The sequence below is a fragment of the Archocentrus centrarchus genome, chromosome 12 (genome assembly GCF_007364275.1).
Source record: "Archocentrus centrarchus isolate MPI-CPG fArcCen1 chromosome 12, fArcCen1, whole genome shotgun sequence".
NCBI lineage: Eukaryota > Metazoa > Chordata > Actinopteri > Cichliformes > Cichlidae > Archocentrus > Archocentrus centrarchus.
Genome location: NC_044357.1, coordinates 16,932,640 through 16,958,930, shown reverse-complemented (window position 1 = coordinate 16,958,930; position 26,291 = coordinate 16,932,640). Strand labels below are relative to the sequence as shown.

Genomic DNA, 26,291 nt, shown 5'->3' with positions numbered 1-26,291 from the left:
ACACCAACTGTATTAATAGTACAAAAGTCCATTCAAGCCATCCAATTTCTTCTGCTTATCCTTTTGTGGGTCATGGAGGGGGCTTGAGCCTATCCCAGCTATCACAGGGCAAGAGGCAGGGTACACCTTGGACAGGCTGCCAGCCTGTCAATATTTTCTATTTATTTCTTAGTTTGAATTTAAGAAATTTTCCTAAATGAGAGACTTAGGTCTGATTAATTCAATAGTTTAAAAGTTTTATTTGAATATTAAAGCAAAATATGTTTTTGTAAATTTCTCCAAGTAACATATCCAAAGAAAGTGTTAAACAAAAGCAGTCACTGGGATTGTTTTAAATGTGAAGCTTTTCAGAGAACATATACATGTAAATAAAAATTCCTTAGGTTTGGATGCTGGTTGGACAAGAAGCACACATAAAAGGTTACAGACTCCAAAAAAATTTTTCTGACATTGAAAAAATGAAATCTGAAATATCATTTTAAAAATCAATATTGAAATTAACTGTTAGTTGCAGCCCTTGTATTACTATCAGTACAGATTTTGATTTCTCTGAACATTTTACCACTCCCTTCACAGGGTACAAATACTGCTGCAATGATTTATCTTGAAAGTACAAACAACAGTGACAAAGAACCTGTGTCCACCATCCTTAGGTGGAGATGTCCAAGCAACAAGCTCTATTTCTGGTAATCTGATGATGTCACTTCTGTCAGTAAAGTCAGAACAATCCTCACCTGTTTCATGAATATGTTCATCTCCAGTTCTGGTGGAGTCAAAATGGCTAATCTGATTGCTCACCTTTAAAAAAGAAAAAAATTAAAGTCAGCAAACCAACTGAACATTTGCTATGTGCACTTGATGTGCATTATCAACAAAGAAATAAGATATATGTATGCATTTTCTATCTACAGTATATCACAAGAGTATACTCCTCATATTTCGATAGTAATTATCTTTTCAAGGACCAACACTGGGACAACCCTTATATACAGATGAAGCCACTTAAAATGGCCGGCTGATCCGTGACGGGACCTTGGCTGGTTCGTGGCCGGATTCATGGCCGGTCCGTGGCCGAAATGAGATTCCCTGCTCATGACGTAGACCGTGCAGCCACAGGTGGGAACGTCCCTAAGCAGCATTTGGGAATACTGGTGGTAATGTCTTGTGTATCCACCAGGAGGAGCAGTGATAGTGGAAGCACTTTCAATTACAGCCTGCTATGCAGCATATAATTCATACATATTTGCTCAGGGGTTCTATGATTCTAACAGAATCCTAATGTTGAATATTTCTGTAAAACACTGATTTAAAATATTTGCTTGCTGCCAGTAAAGTAGAGGATGCACATACTGAACAAGCTGACTAATGAATATAACAGCATGAAGCAATTATTTAACCACACTTCTAATGTTTGTAAACAGAAAGTAAATTTCAAAAGTAAACATGAATTGATAATTGATGAGCTCTGTCAGTGAACAGCGCATTTATACAACAGAGAGGAGCGGGATTGCAACAGTAATGTATGTGAGAGTGTAGTCTGCTCTAAAGGAATATGGCAGAAATATGTGGAGCTCTTTTCTAAACATTTAGGGTGAAGACTCAGTGAATGGGGAGAAAAATCACAACTTTGTCTTGTGAGCGCCAGAAAATCCAAGATGGCGCCAGTGTCCTTGGCAGTCTGTCGGTCTTTATATGTTTTATTTATATTCTTTTTGTATTTTGTGGCGTGTATATCTCTGTTTGTATATGACATAGTCGAACACATGAAACCATCGGGCTCTCCTCATAATATTATTCCCCCTTACTTTTATAAGGACATCTTCCCTAGTATTGGGCACTCTATCCTTACCATTGTAAATAGTAGCCTGTTGTCAGGTGAGTTTTAAACACGCGGTGATACAGCCTCTTTTTAAGAAGCCTAGCCTTGACCAGACTGTTTTGGCTAATTTCAGGCCTATCTCCAAACTGCCTTTTATATCCAAAATACTAGAAAAAATCGTCCTTTCTCAAATAAAGCCTTTTTTAGACCAACACGACATTTTAGAGCCATTTCAATCTGGTTTTAAAGCGCAGCATAGTACCGAATCGGCCTTGGTAAGGGTTCTAAATGATGTTCTTAGGGCTAATGACTCTGGGAACTATGTCGTCCTTGTGCTTTTAGACTTATCTACCGTTTTTGACACAATAGACCACAGTATCTTATTGTCCCATTTAAATACCCATGTTGACTTTCATGGTACTGTTTTAAAATGGTTCGGTTCCTATTTGTCTGGCAGGTCTATATCTGTTAAACTAGCTGAAGCAGAGTCCTTACCTGCCATTATCTTGTGGGGTTCCTCAGGGCTCAATTCTTGGCCCACTGCTTTTTTCTCTCTACTTGCTGCCTTTGGGCTCAATTCTGCGGAAGCATGGAATTTCCTTCCATTGCTATGCAGACGACATTCAAATGTATATGTCCTTAAAGAGAGGTGCCTCCTCGATTAAATCATTATTGCTATGTTTGGAGGACATTAAAGCGTGGATGGCCCTTAATTTTTTAAGCTTTAATGGAAATAAAACAGAAGTGATAGTGTTCTGTCCGAGTAGCCTGCAGGATTCATCTCAAATTAACCTGGGACCTTTAGCCCCTTACTTAAAGCAGACTGTGTCTAAACTGGGCTTCAAACTTGACTGTGAACTGAAATTTGATCGCCAGGTTGGGGCAGTAGTCCGCTCTTGCTTTCATCATTTAAGACAATTAACTAAGGTTAAGCCCCTCCTTTTTAAGCAGCACTTGGAGTTGGTGATCCATGCTATGATCACTACTAGGCTTGACTACTGTAATGCCCTTTATTTTGGTATCAGTCAGTCCTCCCTCAGACGACTTCAGCTGATTCAAAATGCTGCTGCTCGGCTCCTGTCTGGTGTGGGAAGGAGGGAGCGTATTTCTCCAGTTTTGGTTTCTCTACACTGGCTACCAGTTCACTACAGAGTCTGTTTTAAAATTCTTTTATATGTGTTCAAATGTCTTCATGGTCTAGCTCCATCGTACCTGTCTGAGCTAATAACTCCTTATCTCCCAACTCGCTGCCTCAGATCAGCTGATCAGCTGCTACTTGAGGTCCCAAGATCTAAGTTAAAGCTCAGAGGCGATAGAGCTTTTAGCATTGCTGCCCCTATTTTATGGAACAATCTCCCTTTACATATCAGGAGTGCCCCATCATTGTCAACTTTTAAAACTTCTTTTTCAGGAAGACAACTGAGCTCATGATCAATGACCAGTGTCGCACATGGTGTTTCATAGGTTCATGGGCTGAACAGACACAATAAATATAATTAAATATGTGCAATATGATTCAGTTAACGGGGTCCCCACAGACAGACACCTGACAAGTGTCAGGTCTGACCTGACACATCAGGTCTGTGTGAATGGGTGTGGGAGAGATTGTTCTGAGAAGCTTTCTGACTGTTCCCCACAAACACATCAGACCTGACAGGTGTGTGCATGATCGGACCTCATTAAATCACTAAAAGCAGGAAGTGCTTGGCAATGGTCATTTATAAAGAGCTTACCTGTCAGTACCTGCAGCTTCTTCACCGTTTGAAGACATCACACTTCAGAACACATGATTCTTTCCTACAGGTCCTGCTGGGTCAGGGAGCATTTGTTTTGTAAAGTAAGCACATCCTGTAGCTATGCTGTAGACTGCTATATCCGCCCACCCGGGTTGTGCCCGTTTTTCTATCCAGGTTTCCCAGTCTGTCTGACTCCCAAAAATCTTATAGATTATTCCGATTAATATCAGTTTTTAATTTACTGACATACAGCACTGTAAAGACGTCTTGAGCCACTTCCCTTTCTTTATAGTTTGCTTTCTAGGTTCAGACTTCCTCATACATTTTAAAGTGGTCTTGAGCAGTAATTCTCCAGGTTTTATGATCATCTTTAAAAGTTTCTGTTTGGACATTTGCTGTTTTCCTCATTTTCATTCCAGTAATTGTACCTGACCATATTATGAGGAGTCTTTGAGAGTACGGACACTGGTAAGCACATAAATTCAGTGAAGAAAAAAATTCACCAGGGAGGATACCAAGGAAAATAGGCTGTCATTCCTGGACTATGCTGTGTTCACGGAGGAGGATGCAATAAATTGCTGCATCCATTTCACAATTTTTTAACAAGATATAAAGAAGCGAGAGGTGGCTCAAGATTTTTGCACAGTACCACAGGTTCCCAACATACCCCTTAAGTTAGACTGAAAAGAAATATTCACTCCTCAACTTCTTTTTATTTATTTATAACCAATACTTTCAATATAGATAATATGGGGAGAAATGGTCAACTCTGGCATTTTAGGTGTCTTTTTTTCACTTTAACAAAACCAGATAAGGGAAAATATCCAAGAGTGTCAATATATAATATCTGATAAATATCCAAAGTATTTGATATTATTACTAAAATGACATTCTTTGTTCGCACATGCTCAGTGTGGTAGCTTAGTGTGAGCAGCTAATCAAAGAATTAGCCTCCAGTGACATTCTATGTTTGCACATGCTCAGTGTAGCCAAGTGTGTGTTCTGTATACGCACAATGCTATACCAACTTCTGCTACCAGGGGCAGATACTAAGTTAATTCCCCTAAGCACACCAAAGCACAAATTACTGGTTTTGATGTATTGTGGGGGATACTGATTGTTCTCACCCCTTTTTCAGTGAATTTGAAGTTATTTTTGTGGGGAACGGGTTTTCGGTTCCCACCATTTTTTGGGTCCCCACACCGTGAGTGTGCTGTCAGGTCCTTGTCCCCACAACATGATAAAACAAACAAACACACACACACACACACACCAAATCCCACTTTTCTAAACCTCAGTGCCTCTGTTATCACTCCCTATCCTTTCTTTCCCTTGCACCCTCCCCTACTTCCTCCCTCCCTCCCTGCTTCAGCTGTATCATGATTCTGCTGCTCAACCTCTGCAGCATGACTCCGCTTTCCTTAGTTCCGCTCTTTGTTGACAAGTCCCCGAGAAACAGAAATGGTTTAAAATAACTGAAGGTAGAACTATAGCTCTCTCTTGCTCTCTCACTCACACATACACATACACATACACACACACACATACACACACACACACACACACACACACACACACACACACACACACACACACACACACACACACACACACACACAAATAAGTAAAATTAATAAAATTAAATTAAAAAAAATCATTCTCCACTCTTTTTCAAACATACAAGCATTCATACAGTGGACTATATAAGCACAAACTCTTCTATAAGCACACATGCACAGACAGTACACTTCACACTAAATGGTACTTTAAGCATCAGACATTTCAGTCTTTCTTAACTCAGTTATTAGCAGACTAATATGGAACAATACACTACTAATGCTCTGAAGCTTTGTGTACAAAAATACACGTAGACCTAATAATATCCTACATCCTATTTTATACATCCTCCCTCCATCTCTTGTTTAGAGAAAAAAGCAGCTCTGTCTGTCTGTATTTTTTTTTTTTTTTTTTTGTGTAATTTTGGCCACAGCTTGTGACAGTGGAGAGAGACAGGAAATAGGGGAAAGATACAGGGGAAGACACGCGGGCAAATTGGCGACGGGCCAGGATGCGAACCCGCGCCGGCATGTGTATATGGTCGCTGGCTTCACCACTAAGCCACCTAGGCCCCCAGTCTGTGTTCTTTAAATGGAGGTGATCTAGTCACAAAATAAAAAAACTGCTTTCTACTGATTTAAATGCATGAAAACAAAAAGATTAAAAAAAAAGCATTTACAATGGAAATTAAAATGCCTACATTTTGTTTACCTTGTCCAGATCCATTAGTTACATTACTGCAGTTCCTTGGACAGTTATATTTAATATAGTTACTTTACTTTAATACTTATGCAATAAAGGTGCTGTGGTTTATTTGTTTTAAAGAAATATTCAGACATGATATCCCATGTAGTTCTTTTTTTTTATTTTCCCCCCATCTAACAGCTGATAAATTTTCAGAAAATGTATTTTTATGACAATGACCAAGTCTTAAACCCTTCACTCTTTTGTTGTACCAACTTAATAAAACATTTCAAGAAATGTTATAATGTATAATTGCAGGATGTGAGACATATTTTAAAGCATTTTGTCAGAGTTTTAATTCCATATCTATGGACAGGACAGAAACTCCTATAAAGCCTTTAACCTTGTGATTTGCAAAGATATCACTGTGTTCAAGTCTTCAGCTTAGATTCAAAACTGCATATGGAAACTGGAAACTCCTGTGCTAAAAAGTGGCAAATCTGCAGTTCTTCGACCTGCCACTTGAGGGACTGCAATCCCTAGAGACCCCAATTTTTAAAATAGCCAGCTCTACAACAGAATAGTGTTTGTTTACAGCTTGGTAAAGTAAAATAGTTTAAAATATGCCTCACCTACCCTAATTCAAGCAACTGAACAGGACTTCTTTAGCAAATTAGCATTGAGGCCTTTTAGAGGATTTTAAATACAATTTTCTGACAATTAATTTGACTGTGTGTGTGGTGTATTTTACTAAAAGCCCTGTTTTTTTTCCAGTTTGGTGAATTGTGCTCTAGTATGCTATTAATATTTTACTTTGCATCAATTAGCAGATACCTGTGTCTGTGCAAAGCACCCACAGAATAATGCTAGCATGCTAATCAAGTATACTTACATCAGCTGATACCTTAGCACTCTTTGCCCTACTTTACTCCTTTCTGGCTCTAAAAAGCAAACATGGCTGCTGCCAAAATGCTAACCATGAAGCTTCAAAACAGAGCCACTCAAACCAATGGGTGAAGTCACTGTCCCTCTTTTATGTACAGTCTTTAGGTTTGACTGTGCTTTCTAGCACCCTGTCAGCACTTGTCAGTACACCCTCAGGCCTTTTTTGCTTAAAAATGAGAACCACAAACCCACTTTGCCATTTCACAGGCAGCTAAGACAACCAACAGCGTCTACAGTCATCAGCACCTAAGGGCAATCTCATCCACACCTGCCTGCTTTTCTGGCAGATATATGTGGATGAAATTTGAACCATGGATATGAAAGAAGTCTTTATACGTGACTTCACTCTTCATTTGAGTTTTCCAGAATAAGAAGACACACTGTTATATAATCGCTCATATTGTCTACATTTGATTAAGAAGATACAGTATTCTACATTGTCATGGCGCTGTTGGAATGCTATTTACCAGAGTTATATCTAATTCATATATGACAGCTGCGCTCAGTACTCTAACCTAAATATAAAAAAGTTGGATGATGGCATCTGTAGGGCATGAACATGCCTGTTTCATTATTTATAAAGCCTTGCTATAAAAGCTTCAAAGGTGCTTTAAAGCTTTGGTAAGTTCAAAGCTAACAACACCAGTTTATAGGAGAAAATGGCTTTGAAAGTTTATCACACCATAGTACTGAAGAAGAAAAAACATTAAAGACACCTCCGAGAAACTTTTAAACTTCATACCTTTCATTTATAATATTTGTGACAGTTTAATTTAGTGTGGTCATGTGTGGGTGTCACTTTTATTTTTCATTATTGTGAGTAACATACTGCAATTTATTCTTAAGTGTTCCTTGCAAAAGTGATCTTCATCTTAAGCTAACTAACTACTATTCAGTCCTATTTTTTTTCCCCACTCTTCTGATTTCTTCGTTTGACTGCTGCAGGAGAAAATACGCACTGAGGTAATTTCTCGAAGCTCAGGTACTGAATAGACAATCCACAGAGGGCATAGCACTAAAATGTCTAAAAAACATGATGGAGGAGGAAGATGGAGACATAAAAAGAGAGACAGTGAATCTGCTACTGTGTAGGTGGAGACAGCAGAGGAGGGAGGAGGGTTGCAGTGAAGGAGGCTGATGAGTGACTCTGCAGATTAAAACCGTAATGTCAGAGCACTACAGATGATCCAGGATATTGGAGATGGATAGAACTAGAGCCATGCTGTTTACAAGTGATTTATATTTTTATGAAATAATATCTACTTACTTTGCTGAGTTCACTGAACAGTGGAAAAAAGAAAAAGAATGCATTATAAGACAAACATAATTTACTTTCATAGTTTAAAAATGAAAAGAGTGGAATAAAAATAACAGCACAGATTAACTGGTCTGATAATATCAGTGTCTTTACACAGAGGAGGAAGTATGAGTATTTGCCTCCCTTATCAAATGCACTGGTGTTTTTATAGCCTCTGCAGATCGTGGGCATGACTCAGGTGCTTGGGACTTGAGGGACCCACCTAGTTCCTAGATTGTTCTTTTGGTTGAATGTTTCTTCTTTGTTTATGAATGCTAAAAACTGTCAGATCAAAGACTTTTCAGGAATCATTCTAATGTCTTGTGAATGCAAGAGGCTGATTTTGTGGAAAGACAAGTGAAGGAGCAAAAGGAAGGAAAAACTGACACTGATGAAATAATTAAGTAATTATAATAATTACTCAGAGCATTTTCCCTGAGTGGGGTAATTGGGTTAAATCTGCTCTGCTTCAGCTGGTCATTCACTTCCTCCTCCAGATGACCGAAGCTGCTGACTTCAGCTTTAAATACTTTTAAAGACTCAACATGTGGCGATGCCCCATCAGCATGTCTGAGGAAGACAAGAAAAGACAGGACACTGATCTGCTGCACTCTATGCGACTGCCTTGACCTTGAAGAATTGCATCCTCTACAGACGTCAGGTCTGTGGGGAATGCAGTGGACCTATTAGCAAACTGCAACATGTGTAAACAAATTTGTCTCGGTGACATTGGTGCCGGGACATATCGACAGCTTGCACAGCCACATACTACATGCTGACACATGTGGTTCAGGGACAACAAGGGCTCACATTGCCAGGAACAACCCTCCTGGAGGCAGTAGAAAGAGCTTCAGCATTACCCATTCCATACATACTGAAGGAATTGTTCATACATTGCTAGAGCACTACTGCCGTGCCATAAAAAGCTAGAATTAAAAAAAAATATATACAATTTGAATCATGTTATTTATTTTGACAGTGATATATAAATTTTATAATGAGCACAGCCTGTTTTGTTTAGTACATACTAGGACTTAGTTGAAAAATAGGTGACTATAGAATATCAGGCCTATATTTAATAAATCCATCCATCCATCCATCCATCCATCCATCCATCCATCCATCCATCCATCCATTCAGGACTGTGGGGTTCAGGGCTGAGGGGGTTGGTGCCAATCCCAGCTGTTATAGGGTAAGAGGCAAGATCAATATTTAATCCTATAAAGCCAAGGCATACATTTTTGATAGTTTTTGATCTCTACATCATCAGTTTGATCCCCCTTCTGACAAAAAACAACCCCCCCCCAAAAAAAACAAAACAAAAACACATCAAATATAATGTTGTGTATATGTATATTAATTTGTACTATTGTTGCTATAGGTGGCATTTTTGTGCAATTTATTGCAATTACAGCAATGTGTCTGATTGTATATATCAGGTTTTTCAGGGAAAAACCCCACACTGTTGATATAGAGGTCTCAAAAACTCATGTATCAAATATGATACACTTGGCGTTACAGGGTTGATTCTCTTTTGTTTGATATCACCTTAAACGGCAGTTCATCAATAGCTGAATGCAAGCTATTCCCTCTAGACAACATTTTTAACATTTGTACAGTACTATGGTACCATGCAAAGCTTCTGGTACTACAAGTAGCTCTAGAAATATTGTTGTAAATAAGTTTTATTTGTCAGTTAACATAAATTGTTGAAGAGACCACCGTTTAGTTTGGAACAGGAATGTTGTTGAAGGTACTTAGAAGGTAGTTTTCTTTCAAGTAACTTGGAGGACTCACTGTCAAGTTATGAATTTGAGGATGCAGAAATAATGGGTAGCACTTTATAATACAACCCACAACTAAGTGTGTAACCCCCCCCCCCTGAAATTACTGTGTAATTGGTAGCACTTAACAATAGTTACACTTGAATAAGGGAGTAATAATTAAAGTATTTAAAGGAAAAAATAAATTATGCCCAAAGTAATTTGAAGTAGTATGTCACTTCCAGGTGATTTGGAGGGAAAACAAACAATATTTCTCCATCTTACAAATAAAGATACCCTGTACTTAAATATGCCATACTTGTGTGTGGGCCGTATTATGAAGTGGCTTAACCATGCCTTTTTACTTTTTTATTATGCATTATATAGTGCATTATGTGCAACATGGATATTCCACTATTCAATTGTCCTCTCTTTTTGCTTCACAAACTCTGTTCAACCAACTGTGGGAGGAAACCAGAGGACCTGTAGAAAACCCACACAAATACAGGGTAAACACCTCACAGAAAGGTACCAGTGGTAGATTCAAACCCAAGACATTCTTGCTATGAAGCAACAGCGCTAACGACCACGCCACCATGCTGTTGTCTCCTAGACCTTAAAGCAATTTAAAAAAAGAAAAAAAAAAGAAGAAGACATCTATGATATTAACAAATATAGGCTGCTGGTACTTACAAATACTACTCTAAGTTGAAGGTCAAGGTCATACTAATCATAGTGCTTGCTGTAATACGATCATTAAGAGTGCAATATCTGGAACAGAGTACAGCACTCTCAGGGTGACTAATGATGGTCTGACTGGAGGTCTGAGCAAATATTATCACACTATATAGCATGAATAGGCAGTCTCTGTCACGAGCTGCAGGATATGTAGGCTGTTAGTTATGAACAGGGCCCAAGTGCAGGATGAGTGGAGGCAATGGTTAAACTGAAAATGAACCCTTCATTAGACTGAAAGCAGGGGATCAAGGATCATACATACAAATACAAAACAGAACTGAACATTTCTAAAACATAACCCTATGGAGCTTATTGAAACTGTAAACCTCGGAACATAAAACTAGGAAACTCTTTGGTACTGGAAAAATGCTGGGACAGGGGAACAGAAACAGACGACAACAAATACACAGAAAGGTAACTGAGGGAAATGCAGACAGCTGGGGAGATTGAGACAGGTGATCTAAATCATGAGAGATGGGACAAAGGAAGCAAAACTGAAAGCAAAGCACAAGGAACAGAAACTCACAAAATAAAACAGGAAGTGAGAAAACTAAACAGGGAGACAGACACGAACTAACACAGGAGACGTGACACAAGAGGGGAGGAACACTGAGGGAGGAATAAACTTAAAAGCAAATGGGAACTAGGAACAAACTAAGTATACTTTTTTAAGAGAGAACATGTAAAAATGTAGATTAAGAACCCAGGAATCACAAAGAATAACAAAATAAACTAAAACAAAGTACTAAGAATTATGAAAATTAGTAAATAGACTGAAAGAGAAAATATACAAGAAACAATATAAATATAAGGCAAACCAGGAATCTCATGGAATATTTAAATAAACAAAAACCTCTGAGTCAAAAAACTCAAAACACTGGCAACTGGCCCAGGACCATGACACTCTCATTATTACTGTGGACTCTAAATCATTTATTTGGTGCATCAAATGCTACATAAAATGCAAATGAGAACATAAATCACTGGCCAGGCAACACAGAGTATTTCCATTCATCACAGGGACATGAGAAAACATGTTTAGTGGGATATAAAGTGTTTGTGTGTGTTTCTATGCTTGAAATTAATTTTGCATTCACTCAGTGAGCTGATAGACTCCCCACTTTGTCATATATTTTGTTACATAACTTTATTAGAAGGTGAGTGATTAAATCTATTGTTAAATTTATTAAATATTTGATGTCTCCCCTGTTGAAAAAGTATACTGAAAAGAATAACTTGGTGCTTTTCAGGTTGCTTTTCAAACATTTATAGAGAAGCAAGTGATTTGGTGCATTTCACATATTCCTGTTTTCATTTATTGATTTGTGGAGACAATCAAAAGGATTTATAAGTCCTGAGGACAAAATATCAGCAATGTCCCTGCTGATGTCTACAACATACAATCTGAGAACTAGTGTGTGTGTGTGTGTGTGTGTGTGTGTAAGAGAGAGAGAGAGAGAGAGAGAGGTGACATCTTTCTTGGGATTTTGCCAACCCTTTTCCCTGTGTGGGGAAAATGTGGAGCAGTTTTATTTCTGTCTGTGGATACTTAGCCATCCACAGAGGATCATCGATGAGAAAAAACTCTACCCCATATTAACACACTGAGAGAGAGAGAGAGAGAGAGAGAGAGAGAGAGAGAGAGCTGGAGCTATTGATGCATTGCAGATAAACTGCAGATCCTAGTGTAACCCCTCCCTTTCTGTTCTCCTTTTACTCATATTGCTCTTTTTTTTTTTTTTTTTGCCCTGGCACTATCCATGACAGCGCTGCCTGCAGACCTCCCACTAGCATCACCCCATGCAGCAATCTACAAGCTGTCACACCCTGCTTACCTCCCCATCAGATGTTCTTACCCTTCCACCTCTCAACCATCCATCTCAGGAGCCATACAGCAAAGCTTTGACCTTTGCTGAACACTGCAGAGTAAAGTTTTAAGATCCATTACAACATTACATTGCTTAACAAATCATTATTGATTTGGACTGTTGTGGCTGAATCTATGGTTATGCAGGCTCTGGCTCTGGTTCAGACTATTTACATTACAAGTGAGTTGTTACACTTTCTAACACACAAATCTGTGAAACAAATGTTCTAGAAGCACAATTAAAGTATTAATTCATATGAACTCAGTTCTTTAAGTATGGCAGTGTTTGGATTCACAGAATTAGCTTGTCGCCAGCAGGACAGCACAGTCAGGTGAGTTATAGGAGTGGATTTAAATGATTTAACCACCAGAATATCATCAACACCCTAAAAAAATAGCACAGAGAAAAATATTTGTGAGGATGTAAGTTCACTTTTGTGTTTTACTAAATTGTTTTCTCTGAACCCAACAGACAGTCCACAAATAGCTTGTCTTCCTCAGTGTGCGCATCAGAACAGCTTTGCAAACCTCTGGAGAAAAAAAAAATGTTAATCAATGTACAACAAACCTCAAAGGGGAAGCTGATGAAGCAATAACGTAAATCCACGACGGGCACTCCATGTGTCGGTGAAGCGCAATGTATGCATATCTGTACACAAATGCAAATGAAGAAAGCAACTGATCCCGTAAAATATTCCAAGATCTTTTTAAAATTACATTATTAATTTAAAACAAAAAAGTTTAAATCACTTTCTGTAATGCATCATTTCAGAAAATCAAGCACACATTGGCTCACATATGTATGCATTGCTACATAGTTATGAACTTGACATGTTTACATTCTGTATGCTTTGAAGGACACAACTGGTAGTAGATGAAAGCCATAATGTTATCAGGGTGGATGGAAGAAGACAGTCATTATAGATGTGATCCAGATACACTGATGGAGCGAAAGAGGGAAAACACACAAAGTGTTTATGGCTGTGCGTTTATTGAGTCATTCTGTCTTGCCATTTGCATTTACTCATATTTTCTCCTATGCCAGGAACCACTGCCAAATATGTGGCAACAGTTTTTTTTTTTTCCTCCTGTTTCTCTGTGACAGTGCCTCTGTGGGCTCCTTAGGAGATGGTTCCTTCATTTTCATGTGGTACTCAGAATGCTGACCTCAATTACTAAAACCTCTGAACTTACTAAAAACTCAAACTTTTGTTTACACTAATGTTGTGCATCTCTTCTGAAAATAGCACTTAATTTGATAGCACTTCATAATGCTTGTAGTGTAATTTGCTTACTCTCGTGATGTAATTTTTCCAAATTAATGGTGTAATTTAACTGTGTACTATGTTTTTGTTTTTGTGTTTTTTTTAAAGAAAGGCAAAACAAATTATAACATAAGCATTTTTTAAGTAATGGGCACTTTTAGAGTATTTTAAAAGAAAGGAAATGCAATTTATATTGTAAGTTTTTTTTGTTTGTTTTTTTTTCTTTAGAGGGCATGCCAAAGCTCCTCTCTTTTGAACCTATTTCTATATGTATACACTACTGAAACATATTACAGGTTAAGCTACTTTATACTGTGGCCTGAGCCTTTAACAGTAGCATTACAATGTAAGAAGGGGAGCTCTGGATACTTTATAATACTGTTTTCACCCCTAACAGTAATGTATACTTACAATGACGTGGAGTATGGGATACTTTATAATACAGCACACCTCTAATGGTGGTGTATAATTATGATGTAAGATGGGGAGGATGAGGTTGGAAACCTTTTTAGGTGCTAAAAATTACACTCTCAATTTAGAAATTGTAAATTTTGAGAAATTAGAGTATAGCTTTAGGCCATATTATGAAGTCCTACTCCACTCTTGACATAGCTCATTAATCACATATATGCACATACATACAACATATTTGAGGTGTAAACCTGTGAAGTTTCTCTGCACTGAAGAGCTGAGAATTAATAGCATAAGTCTTAATTAATTTTCCTGTTTGTTTTTGTTTTTATCTCAGTGTCATTCTACCTCTCCACTGGCTCGTGACATTCCGTTTTATCTCATGAATAAATTAGTGGCAGGAATTTAACAGGCAGACATATTAATTGCATGACACATCAAAGCAGCCACGGGACAAACATTTAAATCCTTTAGTTAAGCTATAGATTTGCAGTACTCTGTAGCGCTATTACAAGAAGGCCACATCTAAACCGTTAAGTAAAGTAGATAAAACAATTATGCGTTTCTAAAAATGATACTAAATTAGTGAGCAAACCAACAAAAACTCATAAAGTCTCACTTTGAAGTAAAACGTGTATTTTGTGAAAGCGTTGATAAAGCAGTATTTATACCATCTTTATTTGCAACATTTACATTTTACAATTAAACAAACTCTGTGGAACTTAGTATATCTGCTCTGTCCTTGAAGCTTTTACGCTCTGATCTTGCACATGGTAGGTGAAAGTACAGTTTTGCAGAGTACCAATTACTTCACAGTCAAAGTACTTCAACTTCAGCAAAACTATTTTAGGGAGAAATAAAATTGGCTTAACAAAGCTATCTAGAAAAAAACAGTAAAAAAAAGTAATTTAGAAAATATTAAAACTGATGGAGTACATGTTAGGTTATTCAGAATATCAGATTTTTCACTTTTCATCATTTTATTTTTTCATTAGTGAACTTCACCTGCAATGGATTGACAACCTGTCCAGGGTGGACCTCACCTATACTCACCCTATACAAAAATGACAAAATTGAACAAACTACTTGATTCACTATGAACACATGAATGTGGATGAACTGCAAGCAAGCTCCTTTAAATTGTAATTAAACTACTTGTTTAATTATCAGTCTATTGATTATGGAAGGATGTGTTTGGGATATATTGTGTTTACATATGAAAATCTTATAGAAATATTTAGTATTCTGCTAGTACAAAAGATTGCTATGCTGCTACTCATTTATATGTTCCACTCAGCAGCATATCGGCTTAATAACAGGTCATGCTGACCTTGCAGCATACTGTGAATATGTAACAGTGCACCTCTACACTATGTACCCTAAAGTTGCCCGTACCTTGACCCCATTAAAACACGGTACACTTCAGTACTGTGGAGGGCTCACTGCAGGTTGCAGGCTGTAACATACTGGGGCTGACTGGGATGGGCTTGTCTGCTTGTAAGAGCCTGTTTCTACTGCAGTGCTATTTGAAAACACTCCAACCCTTCTGCAGTGGGCTGGAGCCCAAAACTGATGTTGAATGACTTCCCTTTTTTGCCCAACCCCCCCCCACACACACACACACACGCACTCTAAGGTGTACATCACACCACCACCGCCCACGTAGGGCATCCAAAAGCACCTTAAGGTTTTGAGTCGACAGCCCAACAGGAAATATATTTGTCTGAATTCCTGCAGCCAGTAGCAGAGCCTGAAGGGAACGTCATGGGACAGTGGTCAAGGGCACAGTAAAGTCTGCAAACAAAGAGACTGGGGTGTGGCTCCTGGAGTATAATCACTTACAATACATGATGGTGCTTAAAATAGGCAGACATGCACAAACAGGACGAGAAAGTCATTGTGACTTTATCGCCATCCCCCTCTGTCTTGCTCTCTCTCTCTTTCTCTCGCTGTCTGCCTTTCTGTCTCTGGAGCAATCTAAAATTGGCCAAGCTTGATGCGTGTGCACTGCTTGACTAAACCTTTCAGTAGAAAGGAAATGAGGGGGGACAAGAAAATGTGACTCTAGGTGATTATTGTTATTTGAAAAGATTTTAGTTCAGAGTGCAATCTCCAGATGTGCAATAAAAGTTTCTGTCATGATCCATTGCTGGATGCATTTGTTTTGCAGGATTTTTTTTTAATATGGCTGCACTTGTAGAGGAGTGATTTGAGAATTTTGCTAGAATTAAATAAGCAATGTATGAGAAAAAAAGGGGCTGATGCAGCTGTTTTTGGTGCATTACCTCCAACAATCATTTTCACATTGATCAAAGTCAAGTCACCTGATATTTGAGTGAAGCTTCAAGATTGACAGGAGATCAATACACTGATGGTGATGCCAAGCCACATTGCAGCCAAACTACACAATGAGGTTTGACTTTTTGAGGGAGAATGCTTGGATAACCCATAAATCCCATGATATGACATGTTGATTAATATGCATAGTCCTAATTTAAAGAAAGAAAGAAAGAAAGAAAGAAAGAAAGAAAGAAAGAAAGAAAGAAAGAAAGAAAGAAAGAAAGAAAGAAAATCCTACTGATAACTACAGAGAAACTCAGAAGGAAATGCATGTGCAAATATTAACACTACGAGTGTTAGAATGCTGTAGCTAAAACACATCTTTATGTAGACTTTACAGATTATTTCTGTAGTTCTGTAAATTTGAAAAGATTACATTTTGACATATTGAAAATTACAAAAAAGGAAGAACATTTCACATTTCACCAATGTTTTCCCAGATAAATGACTAATTGATGTCTAGACATGCAATTACAGAAATAGACTGCACCAGATGGAAAATTCACCGTACTTTGCAGCTGTGTCTTAACACAAACAGATTTCTTCCATTATAAATATGTTTTTGTAATGATCTTGAAAATTAACCCAGCTTGTCCCAGTGGGTATTTTTTCCCCAGATTTATGGAAATAAATTCATGGCTGTGAATGCTGGTAAACAGCAAAACTCACAACTCTAAATTTTAAATTATCTGCATATGTAGCCATATAATTTTGCTAAGGTAAGTTATTTCATTTTAATTCAGACTTGTTTGGGATGGGGTGCCACTATTGCTCACTTGGTTGAACAGGTGGCTCACATGCCAAAAGACTGTGGGGTCCACCCTGGCCTATTTCCCACATACCATTCCCCCTTTGCTCTCTCCCTACTTTACTGTCCCTGTCCATTAAAGACTAAAAATACTTGTTTTGGATGTGCTGCAGTCATCCAAGAATAAAAACAATGGACAATATTAATGTAAACACAATGAAACTTGATTGTGAAAAGTGTCAGCTTAAAAAAAAAAAACTTTCAACACAACAGAGGAAATATCTATAGTCTTCTGGCAAACAGAGATGATACAGCATGCAAACCCGAACACACACACACACACACACACACACACACACACACACACACACACACACACACACACACACACACACACACACACACACACACACACACACACACACACAGAAGCTGTGGATCACTGAGTGGGCACTCCCTTTTACATTCTTTGACTTTAATATTAACAGGCAACACCATGAAGTAGTAGTTCTTGCATTTCTTCACTTCAGTCATTTTTGGATACAGTGATGTCATTCATTTAGAGTTTTTCAACCAAGTATCCAACTGCTGTTGTCTTGCTGGGTGCTGTCCATGGTGCTAAACTGAGGGGGCCACGTTAGTCACAAGACTACGCACATTAAATCAACATGCTGGCTGATCTATCTATCTATCTATCTATCTATCTATCTATCTACATTGTCAGGTTACTTTAAACCGGACACCCACGTAGCTTGTCTCGCCCACGTGGTTCAGCCTGAACGGGACCCCGGACCATTAGCAGACGGTTTGGGGGGGGGGGGGGGGGGGGTGCGCCCCCCCCTCCCCTCCCTTCCTTCAGTGGACGAACACAATTGCCTCATGCTTACCTCGGCATCGACAGAGCCTCAGATATAAAAGGAGCACACAGAGGAGGTTTCAGTCGCTGTGAGAGCCATACACCCCTCACCTGCACGCACACATAACACACATACACCCACATAAACGTTCGCCACACGCCTCCACGTCCTGCACCGTCCGCCTTCATTCTTGCGCACATCCCCTTCTGTGATCTAACCGGATGAGTTACCCGGTGGACACTATAGGGAGTCCCTTCAGGAGAGTCATGGACTCTAGAACGACCGGCTATGGCTACAGCCGCTCCAGCGGCACCCCCTCCAGCGGCTTTCGGTCCCAGTCCTGGTCCCGGGCCAGTCCCGGCTCCACCGTGACCACGTCTTACAAGAAGAGTGTGAATATGCCGGTAACCAGAGCATACAGCTCAGCGGTGCTGAGCTCCGCCGACAGCGTTGATTATAGTCAAACCTCTATCCTGAACGGAGACTACAAGCGTTCTAATGAGAAAGAGCAACTTCAAGGGCTCAATGACCGGTTTGCAGTTTACATTGACAAGGTGCACTACCTGGAGCAGCAGAACAAGCAGATCGAGACGGAGATCCAGGCACTGCGGCAGAAGCAGGTGTCGCGCTCCCAGATGGACGACCTCTATGACCAGGAGCTGCGGGAGCTGCGCTCGCTGCTGGAGCAAATCCACCATGACAAGGCACAAATTCAGCTCGACACCGACCACATCGATGAGGATATCCAGCGAGTCAGGGACCGCTTTGAAGAAGAAGCTCGCATACGAGAGGAGACGGAGGCCATAATTCGTGTCCTGAAGAAGGACACGAGCGACTCGGAGTTAGTGAAGTCTGAGTTGGAGAAGAAAGTTCAGTCGCTGCAGGATGAAATCGCCTTCATCCGCAACAATCACGAGGAAGAAGTCAGCGACCTCATCGCCCAGATTCAGGCGTCTCAGGTGACAATGGAGAGGAAAGACCTCCAGAAGGCTGACATCACCGAGGCTCTCCGGGAGATCCGAAGCGAGCTGGAGGGCCACTCCAACCAGAACCTGCAGCAGGTGGAAAACTGGTTCATGTGCCGCTACGTCAAGCTGACCGAGGCTGCAGAGCAAAACAAGGACGCCATAAAGTCTGCCCGTGATGAGATAGCCGACTATCGCCGCCAGCTGCAGTCCAAGACGGTGGAGCTGGAGTCTGTCCGCGGTACAAGAGACTCGCTGGAGAGACAGCTGAATGATATCGAGGACCGCCACAACAGCGACCTGGCCAGCCTGCAGGTAGGAAGACAGCCCTCTAAGAGCGGTGAAGATTTGTTATAGTTTGAATAAACTTTTGACTATCAGACTATTTGTGTAGCCTATATTAAAAAAAAAGAAAAAGTTCGAGTTCATATGCATAATGGGTCACATTTTTATTTTACTGGCGCATTTAGTTGAAAGCTTTAACGAATAAAATAATATTTTTAAAAAAACATTCACAGAATTAAAACATTAGTTTATATTATGTTTGACAGCTCCTGTGACATTTCCCCCCCTCTGCGTAATAACTGTTAAGCACGAACTCTGTCCTGTCATATCCTGGCTGACTTTCTTTACAAGCTGGAGAGATTTCCAAGCGCCACGAAATGGTTAAAGGGAATCGCTGCAGTAAACTCTCTCTCTCTCTCTCTCTCTCTCGTGCTGAGTCAGAGGCAATGGGTCGACGCCTTCATTGGCTCTGTCCTTGCATCACACCACTGAGATTTTGGGGAGTGGGTGGGGGTGTATTGAAAGAGTGTGGAGGCTGCCCTTGAAACAGAGGCATTCAACATCTATAGAATACTGTATTGCGTCAGAATACATTAAAAAGCTGCAGCCTTGGTGCACAGAGTCTGCAGAGTTTACAAAAGAACATGGAGAATACTGCAATAGATAATTTGAAAAAACTATTAAAGCCTCAAACAATGTTGCAATGACTTCATAACCCATGAAGATTGATTCTCAACACTGCATCTTGTGCTGCGTGTAAATCACTGGACATATTCAACCTACTAATAACCCTACTTTTTATACATTTCACTCAGGAAACAATTCACCAGCTGGATAATGAGCTCAAGAGCACCAAATGGGAGATGGCTCGTCACCTCCGCGAGTACCAGGACCTACTCAATGTCAAGATGGCCTTAGACATTGAAATAGCTGCATACAGGTACGGGGTACACTTATACACATCTGACATATGAATTGTGATTTTGGAATAATATTTGCGGTCATTTTACTATAAAAGTGTGTTTTTAATAATATAAATTATACATTTACCATGCTAGGAAACTCCTAGAGGGTGAGGAGACCCACTTCAGCACTTTCCCTTACCGCCAGACTGTCACCACTACTAAAATCTCTAAGCCAAAGTCGGAGCCCACAAAGCTTAAGGTGCAGCACAAGTTTGTGGAAGAGATCATTGAGGAGACAAGGGTAGAGGATGAGAAGGCTGATATGGATGAGGCCCTGGCAGAGATAGCACAAGAGCTGTCTGCCACACAGGAAGGAGAAGAGGGTGAAGAGGAGGAGGGGGAGGAGAAGGCAGAGGGAGAGGAAGCAGAGGGTGAGGGAGAAGAGGGAGAAGGAGAGGAGGGAGGAGAAGAAGAAGAAGTCGTAGCTGCTACTGAAGCCAAAGTTAGCTCTAGTGCACCCAGTAAGGAGGAAGAGGAGGATGAAAAAGGTGGTGAAGAAGGAGAAGAGGGTGAGGGAGAAGGGGGTGAAGAAGGTGAGAAGGAAGAAGAAGGCGAGGGGGGTGGAGAGGGAGAGGATGAGGGAGAAAAAGGGGATGAAGCAGAGGGAGGTGATGAAGAAGGAGAGGAAGGAGGAGAGGAGGAAGAAGTTGAGGAGACAGTGTTGTGCGCCAAAGCTCCAGAGTCTAAAGCCTCTCCTGACAAAGAGAAAGCTGGAGATAAAGAGGGCAGTGGAGAAGAGGAGGGAGCAGGTGCTGAAGAGGAGGGTGGAGATCAGGATGAAGATGCAGGTAGTGACAAAGCATCCAAAAGTGGTGATGAGAAAGAGGAAAAAGAGGATGCAGGCACAAAGGAAGATGATAAGAAGGGAAAAGATGAACCAGAAGACAAATCAGAACCAGCTGTAACCCAGACAGAGGCTCCAAAAGCAGAAGCTACGAAGTCTGAGGCCAAGAAAGAAGAGGCTCCCAAATCTGAGGAAGCAAAACCTGAATCTCCAAAGAAAGAAGAAGCTCCCAAAACAGAGGGATCAAAATCTGACTCTCCCAAGTCTGAATCCCCAAAGCCTGCCTCTCCCAAGTCTGAGTCCCCTAAGCCTACCTCTCCCAAGTCTGAATCCCCTAAGCCTGCCTCTCCCAAGTCTGAATCTCCTAAGCCTGCCTCCCCCAAGTCTGAATCACCAAAACCAGAGTCTCCTAAATCTGAATCTCCCAAGCCTGCTTCTCCTAAATCAGAGTCTCCAAAAGAAGGCTCACCAAAAGAAGCATCCCCAAAATCTAGCTCCCCAAAAGCTGAATCCCCAAAGACCGAGACCGCAAAGCCTGTGGCTCCTAAGGCTACTGAAGACAAGTCTGAGAAAAAGAGCGACTCGACAGAAGAGAAGAAGGTAGAAACAAAAGATGTTGCCATGAACGGTGACATAGACAAGAGTAGCCCTGGAGAGAAAGAGAAGAAGGATGAAGGAAAAGAGGCTGATGTGATCACCAATGGTGTAGATGAGAGTCCTGTCAAGGAAGATGGCAGCCAGAAAGTTGTGATCACCAAGACTGTGGAGACAATCACCACCGGAGAGGATGGGTCAAAGCATGTCACCAAATCCGTCACTGTGACAGAAACAGTGAAGGAGATGGAGGAGAGTCTGCCAGAGAAGGTGGTCTCTACTAAGAAGACGGAGAAGCACTCCATTCAGTCAATCAAGCAGGTGACAGAGGGCGACTGAGCAGACCCCAGATCTGGCGCAAGAGAAGGAAAGACGAAGCGGATAGAGCAACACAAGCAATCAACCCAGAACTAACATAACAAAGAAACTCATACAGCTAGAGCGATATAATAAAGATAGCCACACTCAAACATACAAAACAAATCATACAGAGAAGCCAAAAGTTAAATGCTACAAATTTCAAAAATGCATGTTGAGTGAAAGCTTTGAACGGGCTTCACTGCAGACGCAGCCAGGAGCAAGTGACCGAAACATTTTATCCTCTCTCTTTTTTTTTTTCTTTCTGCAGTTAATGGGCGAGCTCGTGGGTGGGTGGGGTGTCTCTGCATGCTAGCTCAGGGGAGGGGAATACTTTCCTCTCTGTATGGTAGAAATACATCTTAAAAAGAGTAAACATTGGAAGGGAATCAATAAACAATATTATTGTCGAGAGGATTTTTGAGTTTAAGCAAAAGGAGGGACGGGCAGGTGGGAGGGTCCTCGATGCAGACATGTATTCTACTGAAGAAGCCTTACTTGAGATGTGAAGATACCAACTGAGCCAAAAAGAAACTAACAGCAAACACACAGCCGACAGTGATGAAAGAGATGGACAATGATATGATAAACACAGTACCATATACATCCATTTACCGAAGCAGATAAAGCTTAAGAAACCTGAAGAAACTCCTAGCCTTAAACATGCTTTTTATCAGTGTCTGTTATGTTTACCTGAGTGCAACAAAAAAAAAATACTGTAAATGCTAGAAATATGCATTTCTGTATGCATAGGATGGACTTGAATTTAAATACAGAATTAATGAGGTGCTACTGTTTGCAATCCCATGACTTTACTCATTATGAACAATTTCCCAGCAGCATTTGCTCAATAAATGTCATAACGATGTTCAAAAACATATGTTGTCTGTTGTCATTTTATTATCATTATTAAAATATTCTTTGTAGTTATCAGTTATCATATAATTTGCAAGAAACTCATTATAGTGACTCTAAAAGTATTGTATCCTTCCTTCAAAAAAAAAAAAAACTTAACATCATTAAATGTTAAGGTGGTGGATGGGTGGGGGAGGGGCCTTATTTCTAATTATCTGTTAATTTCTAAAACATAATTCTCTTTGCTTTATAGATTTGATTGGTGTGCTGCTGCTCTAATTTGTCAGGATTTTTTTTTGTTTTGTTTTCTGTCAACAGAAACATGCAGCAGGTACGGAAAGTATTCAGACCCCTTTATATTTTTCACTCTTTGTTTCATTGGAGCCATTTGCTAAAATCAAAAAAGTTAATTTTATTTCTCATTAATGTACACTCTGCACCCCATCTTGACAGAAGAAAACAGAACTGCAGACATTTTTGCAAATGTATTAAAAAAGAAAAACCGAAATATCACATGTTCATAAGCCTTCAGACCCTTTGCTGTGACACTCATATTTAACTCACATGCTGTCCATTTCTTCTGATCCTCCTTGAGATGGTTCTACGCCTTCATTGGAGTCCAGCTGTGTTTAATTAAACTGATTGGACTTGATTAGGAAAGGCACACACCTGTCTATATAAGACCTCACAGCTCACAGTGCAGGTCAGAGCAAATGAGAATCATGAGGTTGAAGGAACTGCCCAAGGAGTTCAGAGACAGAATTGTGGCAAGGCACAGATCTGGCAAAGGTTACAAAAGGATTTCTGCAGCACTCAAGGTTCCTAAGAGCACAGTGGCCTCCATAATCCTTAAATGGAAGAAGTTTGGGATGACCAGAACTCTTCCTAGACCTGGCCGTCCAGCCAAACTAAGCACTCATGGGAGAAGAGCCTTGGTGAGAGAGGTAAAGAAGAACCCAAAGATCACTGTGGCTGAGCTCCAGAGATGCAGTAGGGAGATGCGAGAAATTTCCACAAAGTCATCTATCACTGCAACCCTCCACCAGTCGGGGCTTTATGGCAGAGTGGCCCAGCAGAACCCTCTCCTCAGTGCAAGACATGTGAAAGCGCGCATAGAGTTTGCCAAAAAACACATGAAGGACTCCCAGACTATGAGAAATAAGATTCTCTGGTCTGATGAGACGAAGATTGAACTTTTTGGTGTTAATTCTAAGCGGTATGTGTGGAGAACACCAGGCACTGCTCATCACCTGCCCAATACAATCCCAACAGTGAAACATGGTGGTGGCAGCATCATGCTGTGGGGGTGTTTTTCAGCTGCAGGGACAGGATGACTGGTTGCAATTGAAGGAAAGATGAATGCGGCCAAGTACAGAGATATCCTGGAAGAAAACCTCTTCCACAGTGCTCAGGACCTCAGGCTGGGCCGAAGGTTCACCTTCCAACAAGACAATGACCCTAAGCCCACAGCTAAAATAACAAAGGAGTGGCTTCGGAACAACTCTGACCATTCTTGACTGGCCCAGCCAGAGCCCTGACCTAAACCCAATTGAGCATCTCTGCAGAGACCTGGCTGTCCACCAACGTTCACCATCCAACCTGAGGAACTGGAGAGGATCTGCAAGGAAGAATGGCAGAGGATCCCCAAATCCAGGTGTGGAAAACTCATGGCTATACTATGACAATGTGATATTTCAGTTTTTCTTTTTTAATAAATGTGCAAAAATTTCTACATTTCTGTTTTTTTTTCTGTCAAGATGGGGTGCTGAGTGTACATTAATTATTGAGAGATAAAATGAACTTTCTTGATTTTAGCAAATGGCTGCAATGAAACAAAGAGTGAAAAATTTAAAGGGGTCTGAATACTTTCTGTACCCACTGTACTTTAAAAATAAAAGAAATCAAACACAGTCAACAATCATGCAAGCTCATTGGACTGGACCCTGTTCCTGAATCATTAAAGTCAGATTATGTGCTCACGCAGTGCTGAAGGCTGCTGCACTTTGTCTAGTATGGAAATAGGCTATATATAAAAGATGGATGCAGTCAACATGATGTGACCTCCCTATGAGCATTTTAACCACAAAAGGATAAACTTCTAGTTATCAGCTATGTTTGCATGGTGAGCATGCTGCAATAATAAACTGTGACTCCAATGCACAGACACCAATACCTGCTAATCAGTGCTATGCAACAGACTAATAATAATAATAATAATAATAAAACCCCAACAATTTCACTCATGTATTATTTGTCAAATGTCGTCATTAAAATGCTCCAAAAGGCACCCACATCACAAACATGGCTGACATTTCTAGTTCAGGGGCACAAATGGTTACTGCTAACTACAGCTGCTTGTGTCAGTAAACTGTGCCCCTACAATCCTGATCCAAATATATGACTTATATGAAGGTGGAAACTATCCATAAAGGCCAAAAATGTTTTTTGTAGTAGTCTGTAAACATGCTTTTTAATGCTCTAAGCTTCTCTACTCTCAGTTCCTTGTATAAGGAATTCAGTGTAGCTCACTATACTGTAAGCTAACTGGTGAAATGACAAACACTCTGGGATAATACTGGGCTATTTTTCCTCATAATTTCATTGTTGTCACACGGTTATGTGACAGGTTAACTTCAGCTATGTACAAAATACCAACATGCATTTCTGTGATAAATGCATATTATACTGAGTGTATTAGCTCAGATTATTAAATACTTTGTAGCCCTTGATGCTTATCTTCTTCCTCATATCCCCTTGTAATTTTTCCTTCAGTGTAATGCATAATGATTCCAGTGCTTTGGATAGTGACTGTCATTGCACACTACTATTCATAAGGCAATGTGGGATACTTTGCGTGTGCTGTATAGAGTATTTAAACATGATAAACTCAGAGAGGATTCAAAAGTTGCAAATGTGCTTTATAATCCACTCTATAATGAGCAGTGAGTAATTTCAGACACAGCCACATACAACAGTACTGAGTTACACAACAGTACTTGTTTTCATCTTGCTGTGATCAGCTAATAAGCTGAGAACAAGTCTCAAAGATGAATGCCTGAATATTAAATTGAGCAAAAAAATAATTTTTTTCCATTTCTAAGAGAAAGGTTATGATCTGTTTTTTTTTTAAGTCACATTCTTCAACTTTAAATGTTCAGAACTAATCCTGAAACACAGCAGGATCTTTCGCGACAGTCTATATAACACAGCAGGCGACCGGTGATCTTAGAGGCAATGCTGTGAGAATAGAGTGACTGTAGCTGTCAGTGTGAGTGCAGTGACTGCGACTACTCACCTCTCTGACTGATGAGGTGATAGTAAAGCAGTAGGTGTCTCTATACTTCCAAGCACTTGTGAAGCCTACATTGCAAATCTGTTTTCACGTCGGGGTAATCTTTAAATCAGGACTCAGAATCAGTGAGATGCTCGGCTTTGAGAATAATTTATTTAACCACCAGA

The 26,291-nt window shown here is 40.1% G+C and overlaps 1 protein-coding gene across 4 annotated transcripts; it reads left to right on the top strand.

Moving 5' to 3' along the window:
• The first annotated feature begins 18,106 nt into the window (after positions 1-18,106).
• On the top strand, positions 18,107-22,855 carry nefma (neurofilament medium chain a). Of its 4 annotated transcripts, none has more exons than XM_030742928.1 (4): positions 18,107-19,307; positions 20,093-20,217; positions 20,336-21,893; positions 22,279-22,855. In XM_030742928.1, the coding sequence occupies exons 1-4, from the start codon at positions 18,249-18,251 to the stop codon at positions 22,291-22,293; spliced, it is 2,757 nt and encodes a 918-aa protein (XP_030598788.1). In that variant the 5' UTR covers positions 18,107-18,248; the 3' UTR covers positions 22,294-22,855. The 4 variants fall into 4 exon arrangements, with proteins under 4 accessions (XP_030598788.1, XP_030598790.1, XP_030598789.1 ...); XM_030742930.1 differs by lacking the exon at positions 22,279-22,855 and having other exon boundaries at positions 20,336-20,565; positions 21,007-22,260; XM_030742929.1 differs by lacking the exon at positions 22,279-22,855 and having other exon boundaries at positions 20,336-21,386; positions 21,462-22,260.
• Positions 22,856-26,291: the final 3,436 nt, after the last annotated feature.